This window comes from Hemitrygon akajei, chromosome 10, assembly GCF_048418815.1.
Source record: "Hemitrygon akajei chromosome 10, sHemAka1.3, whole genome shotgun sequence".
Classification (NCBI taxonomy): Eukaryota; Metazoa; Chordata; class Chondrichthyes; order Myliobatiformes; family Dasyatidae; genus Hemitrygon; species Hemitrygon akajei.
This window is the reverse complement of record NC_133133.1, coordinates 134,009,491-134,018,799: the sequence shown is the minus strand read 5'-3', so window position 1 is coordinate 134,018,799 and position 9,309 is coordinate 134,009,491. Positions and strand designations below refer to the sequence as shown.

Here is a 9,309-nt window from a genome sequence, read left to right as displayed (position 1 = left end):
TGTCTCTCTCTCTCTCTCTTAATAACAGCTCAAACAGTGTCCAAAAGCCAGTCTCATTCTCCTGACATTTTAAAGTGACAGTCCACAGAAAATATGAACCCTAGGGGTACATAACATAATGAAAAAATTCTTTCATTAGAGGGTGGTGAATCTGTGGAATTCATTGCCACTTATGGCTATGGAGGCCAAGTCATTGGGTATATTTAAAGTAGAGGTTGATAGCTTCTTGACCAGTAAGGATGACAAAGGCTATGGGGAGAAGGCAAGAAAATGGTGTTGAGAAGGATAATCAATCAGTCATAAGCAGACTCACTGGACTGAAAGGTCTAATTCTGCACCTATGTGTTGTGGTCTTGTCTAAGGTACAGCCCTGAGCAGCTGCACTGTTTGTCCCATCTTGCCCAACAGAAGTCCCCCACAGGCACTACACAGAGCTGTGGACAATGCAATGCATCTAAGTCAAGTCAAGTTTATTATCAAAATATGTATATGTCACTACAGGTTTCCCCCCACTATTCAAAGGTAGAGCATTCCTATGAAATGGTTCATAAGCCGGAATGTTGTAAAGAAGCAATTACATTTATATGGGAAAAATTTGTGAGCGTTTGCAGACCCAAAAAATAACCTACCAAATCACGCCAAATAACACATAAAACCTAAAATACACTCGGCGCAAGCGCTCTCAGCAGAAACACACGGCACAAGCGCTCTCGGCAGAAACACTCTTTTCCAGTAACCTTTAAGCCATGAAGTTGCCAAATCATACCAAATAACACATAAAAATACACAGCCTATACAAAGTAGAAATAATGTACGTCACTTACTGGAATCAGGAAGACAGTGAGCACACTGATAATGGTGCATTAGGCTGAGTCATTGGAGGTTGGGATGGTGGGAGACTGGGGTGTCATCTCATCATTGTGTGTCTCCATCAGGGCAGGCAGGTCACCTTCTTCTATGTCTGCCTGCCTTGATGTCGAAGGTTGAGTTTTGTTGTCTGCTGTGGCTGATGTGGAAAGCTTGAAAAACAACAGTATGCTCGACTGCTTAGCCTCGCGCATTTTTCTATCATACAGTTCTTTGTAAGCACTCAAACCATCCTGCAAATATGCCCTAAACCTACGTACCCTTTCAAAATTAAAGTCATACTTTTCTGCAATCATTGCAGCATTCTCAATCGCAGCAAAAATCTCACACAATTGATTCATGTTCAGTTCCTGAACAACTTCACTTTCGGGCCGTTCGCTACTGCGTTCGGCTTCAATTGTTATCCTTTCCTCTTCATCTGTCAGTTTTTGGTCATGGGATGCCAAAACCTCTTCAAAATCATCTTCGTCAACTTCCACAAACCCTTAGGGAAACTCACTATGTCCTTACTTCGTTCACCACGATCACAACGCTTTATTATGTCTAGTTTTCCGCTAAGTGTAACACCCTTACGCGCTCTTTTAGGCTTTTCCAATACCTTAGAACTTATCTTGCTAACGGGTGCACAAAATAAATCGACATAAAGCACAGATGCTCAGAGACACGTGTTTAAGCAATGTCGGCTAGAATGCAGTTCCGGGGGAGGAGCTTGGCTGCTCGGCACGCGCTGCCTTTGTTCGTAACAGTGAAAACACCTTGTGTTAGTGAAAACAGGTAACTAATGTAGGTCTTTCGTAACAGCGAGCGTTCGAAAAACAGGGGACACCTGTATATACTACAGTGAGACTCATTTTCCTGCAGGCATTTACAGGAAAATAAAGAAATACAATAGAATTTATGAAGAACTACACATAAACAAAGACAAACAAGCAAAGGGCAGAAGACAAATTCTGCAAATTGACCAGACAAGAAGATTGTGATGCTCTTTCTGAATAAATAGCTGCAGATTGAATCATCCAGCCCAAGATCTTAAGGCACAAACTTACGGAGATGGGAGTAGACTCTCACATGGTGGATTGGATAGTGGACTACTTGACAGATAGACCTCAGTATGTGCGGTTGGGAGACTGTAGGTCTGACACGGTGGTCAGCAGCACAGGAGCGCCGCAGGGAACCGTACTCTCTCCGGTCCTGTTCACCCTGTACACATCAGACTTCCAATATAACTCGGAGTCCTGCCATGTGCAGAAGTTCGCTGATGACACGGCCATAGTGGGGTTGTCAGGAATGGACAGGAGGAGGAGTATAGGAAACTGATACAGGACTTTGTGATATGGTGCAACTCAAACTACTTGCGTCTCAATATCACCAAGACCAAGGAGATGGTGGTGGACTTTAGGAGATCTAGGCCTCATATGGAGCCAGTGATCATTAATGGAGAATGTGTGGAGCAGGTTAAGACCTACAAGTATCTGGGAGTACAGTTAGACGAGAAGCTAGACTGGACTGCCAACACAGATGCCTTGTGCAGGAAGGCACAGAGTCGACTGTACTTACTTAGAAGGGTGGCGTCATTCAATGTCTGTAGTGAGATGCTGAAGATGTTCTATAGGTCAGTTGTGGAGAGCGCCCTCTTCTTTGTGGTGGCGTGTTGGGGAGGAAGCATTAAGAAGAGGGACGCCTCACGTCTTAATAAGCTGGTAAGGAAGGCGGGCTCTGTCTTGGGCAAAGTACTGGAGAGTTTAACATCGGTAGCTGAGCGAAGGGCGCTGAGTAGGCTACGGTCAATTATGGAAAACTCTGAACATCCTCTACATAGCACCATCCAGAGACAGAAGCAGTTTCAGTGACAGGTTACTATCGATGCAATGCTCCTCAGACAGGATGAAGAGGTCAATACTCCCCAATGCCATTAGGCTTTACAACTCAACCGCCAGGACTTAAGAACTTTTAAAAAGCTATTATTAATGCTTTTTGAGATAGTGATTTAGATGCATATCATATTTTTTACTGAGTTAAGTATTGTATGTAATTAGTTTTGCTACAATAAGTGTATGGGACATTGGAAAAAAGTTGAATTTCCCCATGGGGATGAATAAAGTATCTATCTATCTATCTATGTAAATTTAGGTTGAAGGTACACAGCAATGGCAAAATATCAATGACTCCAGAAGGGAGGGGGAGAAAAACACTGAAGTCCAAACACCAACTAAGAACACACATAAACATCACATGCTCATTTTGAGCTAGAAATTTTATTGATATGCACAAGGAAATTGATTTTTTACAGTATATTACAATAGTGTCGGTAAACAGGGTAACTGAATTGTTAAACAACAAACTGTGCTCAAGTGCCTATACTAATATGGTTTTCAAACTCTTCACAGAAATATTGTGAAGTGCTAGGGGCTGAAAATTATGTGGTACAATTTTTCAGAGTAAATTAACAAAATACACTTTCACCAGCATGATCATATTACTGTTAAAACTATGTCTATCACATCTATAAATATATTTATGGCACAAAATGAAAAATTAATGCAAACCAAAGCAGAATAGACTCACTGCAGCCACAAAATAGACTGAGCATCACATGAACATCAGTTGATGACAAAGAAATCAGCATTTTACAAGCATGATGAGAATGAATGACATTTAATCAGAACAAACAGCATTAGTTGTTACAAAAGTAGAGCTAATTCAAGTATTAACTCAAATTATTTACTGCTACTAAGGTTTTAAGCATGGATTGAATTTCAGTATGATGGAATACACTGATGTTATCACTAACTGGAATCCAGAAATGAGAATTTTAATTTACAACTTGGAAGTCAGAGGAAGGCCATCATACATATCGGATTTTAATTTGAACCAATCAGTTACTTTTTGAAGCACGTCCTTCTCCTGACTAAGAATTTTGGCAGCCTTCTTGAGCTTGAGTTCATTCCGTTCGAGGTACCGTGTCCCATCCATTTGCAGCTGATTTAGCTTCTCCTTACGGTTTTCATCCAACACTATATCCTCACTCATGAAAGGATTGAAACGGAAATAGGTATCAGGAGGAAGAAGAGCATCGAGCATGGTATGCACTTCTGAAATAAACATTTAGATCTTAGAAAAAGTAGTTGCACAGAAATGAAGAATGGCAAAAATATTGAATCATGTGGCATATGGAAAAGTAAAGTTAGGTATATGCGATGTATTACTGTCTACACTTTTCAGTGTTAGTACCATGGTTTCAAAGCCTGACACTAGATATGGCTTCAATGAGCCACACGATCTTTTATTTCCTCAGATTCCAGAACATTTACATGCATGTTACTTTGTCATAATGGATGTTCTTGACTCAAACCTAGGGCAGATGATAACCATATTTTGTTGTATTTCAGCATCAAATTACAGCATAATTTGTCAGTGTAACATCCTGCGCAATAGCCCTCATCACATTTAAAGAAGACCTCTGTATCGTGTTGCACAGCATTTTAATTAATGGGTTTATGATTCTACATCCAGATGATGAGTAATTTTGAGGTCTTAAGTGATGATCTTTTGACCACAATTTATCCTCTCTACCATCAAGGGCCTAAAACATTGCCCATTGCCCCATCCCAACTCCTCTACTTGAAACCCTTAGCGGTATCTTGTTTTTGATTTTTACCTCCAACCAGGAACTAGGTTAGAACTGCCAGGGATACTAACACTACCCTTCCCATTGTTAGAACCTTTCACTCTATCTGTCTTATTGAATTCAAATAATTTTGCAGATATAAATGACAAAAGGAATCCATTTGCCACTAGTTCAGGAGCCTACTGTGCTACCAACATCTCTACTACAGGCAGCAATATGTTTCAAAATGCTAGCCTTTCATTTTTGATCCAGTTCCTTCTCATTTTTCTTAATCCCAATGAATAGATGCCTAGCGTGCTCAGCCTTGCTGTATACATGCTTTAATTCTGAGAATCAACCTGAACTGCCTCCAATATTCAGCATCAACTTGCAGAGCCAATGGTTGAAAATAATTCATCAGACTTTTATTATGAGAGATGAGAAGCTCCACCATATCAAACAAAAGTTTAATATTGCTTCAATACAGAAACACAAACAAAAGAGCCTCTCTGGGTCTATAAATAGTAAACTGCACTAATGAGTAATCTCAGCATCACCACCAGCTACAATGATCTAAATGTGCCCCTTCACAGCTTAAGAGGAATAGGGCAAGTTTTAAGTAAAATTTAAATGGAGCCAGCCATTGGTATCCAACCTGTAAGCTCCAGGCACCTAACTATCCATGGACAAAAATATGAACTAGCAGTGATAGGTAAAGTGTCACAGCAGATATCAAATGCATCATTACAGGTATATTCTGGTTTGACTTGTAACAAAGGTCAATGTGTAATTCTGAATATGCACTGCATGATGAGATAAGTGCAGCACTCATTCAATGGGCAGGACACGTTAATGGATTAGTCTTGCTGCAAGCTGAATAATCAGATCTTGAATCCTATATTCATTAATTCAAAGTGAACTGCAAATTAAATTATAAATTATTTTCCTCATTACTGTATTATTGTGGAAACACTTACTTGTCAATAAAACTATTCACATGGAAAAAATATTCTTATCTGTAGTGCACACATATTAAATTCATTTTAGATAGATCACTGAGACTTTGATGAAGTATAACAAGGCATGGTTTTAACTGAATTAAACAGGAAGATTGTGGTTGCTAAATGACGGTATTATTTAAAAAAAAGACCAGTGAAAGAAAACCATTGGAAAATTGAATCTTTTGTGATCATGAAAATCAAAGCAGCAGTGAACAGCAATTTGTAGTACTGTTCTCAATCTTGTTAATGTCTGCAAGCATTTGACATTTCTCCCACTTTAGCAGTCAGTTATCAATACTGTGTCAAATCCATTATTTTATCATTATTTATTCAGTTTCTGGTGCACATGAGATTCTATTATATTTAACCCAAGGAAAGTTTGAAGAAAAAAATGGAAAGTGTCTGATGTTTTTTATACATCCAGTGAGACCCATTCACAATGAAATTCCAGAGATTAAAAAAACTTGCCAGCCAGTTAATTACTATAAGTGTAATCTTAAAAAAAGTTTGTTAACATTTAATAATTCTGGATATTTTGAAAGAATGCTACCATTTTTGGCAACCTATTAGATAACAGTGGCCTTGGAAAAAGATAAGGTAGTTTCCAGATACAATGTAAAAGAAAAAAAAATGAAGGTAGGCATTGCCTTAAGGTAATGGTCTTTGAAGGTTATTTATCCCATGCCTGTCTGAGATGCTATTTCCAAATGACCTGCTTTTTTTGAGATTTTGTTTTAGAACTGCAGGTTCAGAAATTACTATTTGTTTAGCAGTGATACCTTGTTAATTGGATGACAAGGTAAAAGGAGGGGTAAGGTGCTCCTTCCCTCTGCTAGCCTGTAAGTGTAATTCCTGCTTAGTCCTCCGCTCATGGTCACGTGAAGCCATGGGAGAAGGTGACGGATGACTGTATGAGCAGCTGATTATGCAACCACAGCTCCAGGCAGACAATCTTTGAAGAGTGTTGATAATGGCAGGGGTCACTCATCTTGTAAAGACACTGCCCAGAAGGCAGTGATGGCAAACCAGTTCTGTAGAAAAACTCTGTCAAGAATAGTCATAGTCATGGAGACCGAGATCACCCATGACATACGACACAGCACAAAAAGATGATGATGACCTTGCTAATGGACAATCCTAGAGAATCACAATAGCTTAATGAATAGAAACTCTGACATAATTCAAGGGCATTGACTTTAAACTTCCTGTGTGGCACAGTGGCTTGTGAGATTCACAGGACCGTGTTTAAAGAAAAATACATGTAAAAAAAATGTGAACAACTCTTTAAAAGATTTGGTATACTGTATCATTTTTCTAACTCAAGAATAATTCAATGAACAAAGGATGGATCCTGTAAATAAAAGGATTCAAAGTATTGAAATAACTAAAGGCCTTTAAACATATTCTGAATGCAAATTATTGCTTCAAAAGCTTGCCAATATTTAGAATTGACATAATGGTAATGAAATATTTTCATCCAGAAAATACATGCTTATATTTTTTTGTGTTATTTAAATCGCAGCAAGAGGCGGAGAGGGAAGAAGTAGAAGAAGCTTGGAGAGAAGCTGTTTTTTTTTTAACTGATCGCGGCAAAGAAGCTAGACTGCGCAGGCACATGAAAGTCAGCCTCTTGAGATCAGCTGGGGAATTTTAAAAGCCAGGAGAGGCTGAGTACGAGCTTCACTCCAGGTGAGGTAAGGCTGGGTAAGCTTCTTTAATTAATCTAATTAGCTTAGGAGTAGGTAATGGAGGCAGCAGTTAGGGCAGTTGAGTGCTCCATTTGCAGGATGTGGGAAGTCAGGGCGAGCACAGCTGTCCCTGATGATTACACCTACAAAAGGTGCATCCAGCTGCAGCTCCTGACAAACCGTGTTAGGGAACTGGAACTGGAGCTGGAGCTGGATGAACTTCGGATCATTCGGGAAGCAGAGGCAGAAATAGACAGGAGTTTTAGGGAGATAGTCACCCCTAGAGTCAGGAGATAGGTAGTTGGGTGATTGTCAGGAGAGGGAAGGGGAATAGACAGGAAGAGCAGAGCACCCCTGTGGCCGTTCCCATCAACAATAAGTATACCGTTTTGGATACTGTTGGTGGGGACGACCTACCAGGGACAAGTTGCAGCGGTTGCATCTCTGGCACCGAGACTGGACCCTCAGCTCAGAAGGGAAGGAGGGAAAAGAGGAGAGCAGTAGTGATAAGGGATTCAATAGTTAGGGGGACAGATAGGAGGTTCTGTGGAAGAGATCGAGAATCCTGGATGGTCTGTTGCCTCCCTGGTGCCAGGGTCCACAATATCTCGGATCGAGTTCTCAGTATTCTCAAGAGGGAGGGTGAGCAGCCGGATGTCGTAGTCCATGTAGGGACCAATGACATGGGTAGGAAGAGTGAGGAGGTCCTGAAAGGTGAGTTTAGGGAGCTAGGTGCCAAGTTAAAGGACAGGACCTCAGGATTGCTACCAGTGCCACGTGCAGGTGGGTTTAGAAATAGTAAGATAGTGCAGATCAACACGTGGCTGAAGACATGGTGCAGGAGGGAGGGCTTCAGATTTGTAGATAATTGGGCAGTTTCCCAGGGAAGGCGGGACGGTTTACATCTGAACTGGAGGGGGACAAATATTTTTGCAGGTAGGTTTGCTGGAGAGGCTCCAGTGGATTTAAACTAGATATGAGGGGGGAGGGGAACCAGAGTGTAGGAACAGATGTATGGGAGAAGGAAGAAAAAGAAGACAGTAAAGTTCTTTGTACTGTTAGAGATAAACAGAGAGGAAGATGTGGAGAATTTCTTAAATGCATTTATTTTAATGCTAGGAGCATTGTAAGAAAGGTGGATGAGCTTAGAGCATGGATTGATACATGGAAATATGATGTTGTAGCTATTAGTGAAACATGGTTGCAGGAGGGGTGTGATTGGCAACTAAATATTCCTGGATTTTGTTGCTTCAGGTGTGATAGAATCCAAGGGACAAGAGGGTGAGGTGTTACATTGCTTGTCAGAGAAAATATTATAGCGGTGCTCTGGCAGGATAGATTAGAGGGCTCGTTTAGGGAGGCTATTTGGGTGGAATTGAGGAATGGGAAAGGTGTAGTAACACTTATAAGGGTGTATTATAGACCACCTAATGGGGAGTGAGAATTGGAGGAGCAAATTTGCAAGGAGATAGCAGATATTTGTAGTAAGCACAGGGTTGTGATTGTGGGAGATTTTAATTTTCCACACGTAGACTGGGAAGCCCATACTGTAAAAAGGGATGGATGGCTTGGAGTTTGTAAAATGTGTGCAGGATAGTTTTTTGCAGCAATACACAGAGAACCAACTAGAGAAGGGGCAGTGTTGGATCTTCTGTTAGGGAATGAAATAGGTCAGGTAACGGAGGTATGTGTTGGGGAGCACTTTGGGTCCAGTGATCACAATGCCATTAGTTTCAATATAATTATGGAGAAGGATAGGACTGGATCCAGGGTTGAGATTTTTGATTGGAGAAAGGCTAACTTTGAGGAGATGCGAAAGGATTTAGAAGGAGTGGATAGGGACACTTTGTTTTATGGGAAGAATGTAATAGAGAAATGGCGGTCATTTAAAGATGAAATTTTGAGGGTACAGAATCTTTATGTTCCTGTTAGGTTGAAAGGAAAGGTTAAAAGTTTGAGAGAGCCATGGTTTTCAAGGGATATTGGAAACTTGGTTCGGAAAAATAAAGATATCTACAATAAATATAGGCAGCATGGAGTAAATGAGGTGCTTGAGGAATATAAAGAATGTAAGAAGAATCTTAAGAAAGAAATTAGAAAAGCTAAAAGAAGGTAAGAGGTTGCTTTGGCAAGTAAGGTGAAAATA

The 9,309-nt window shown here is 40.3% G+C and overlaps 1 protein-coding gene across 2 annotated transcripts in view; it reads right to left on the bottom strand.

Annotated features, from left to right (window-relative positions):
• Nucleotides 1-3,091: 3,091 nt before the first annotated feature.
• The window catches only part of pnpla8 (patatin-like phospholipase domain containing 8), a 100,471-nt gene continuing 94,253 nt past the window's right edge, over nt 3,092-9,309 (bottom strand). For both annotated transcript variants that reach the window (XM_073059005.1, XM_073059007.1), the window contains exon 10: nt 3,092-3,959. In XM_073059005.1, coding sequence (XP_072915106.1) covers nt 3,685-3,959 — 275 coding nt within the window. In that variant the 3' untranslated portion in view covers nt 3,092-3,684. The remainder of the gene's footprint in view (nt 3,960-9,309) is intronic.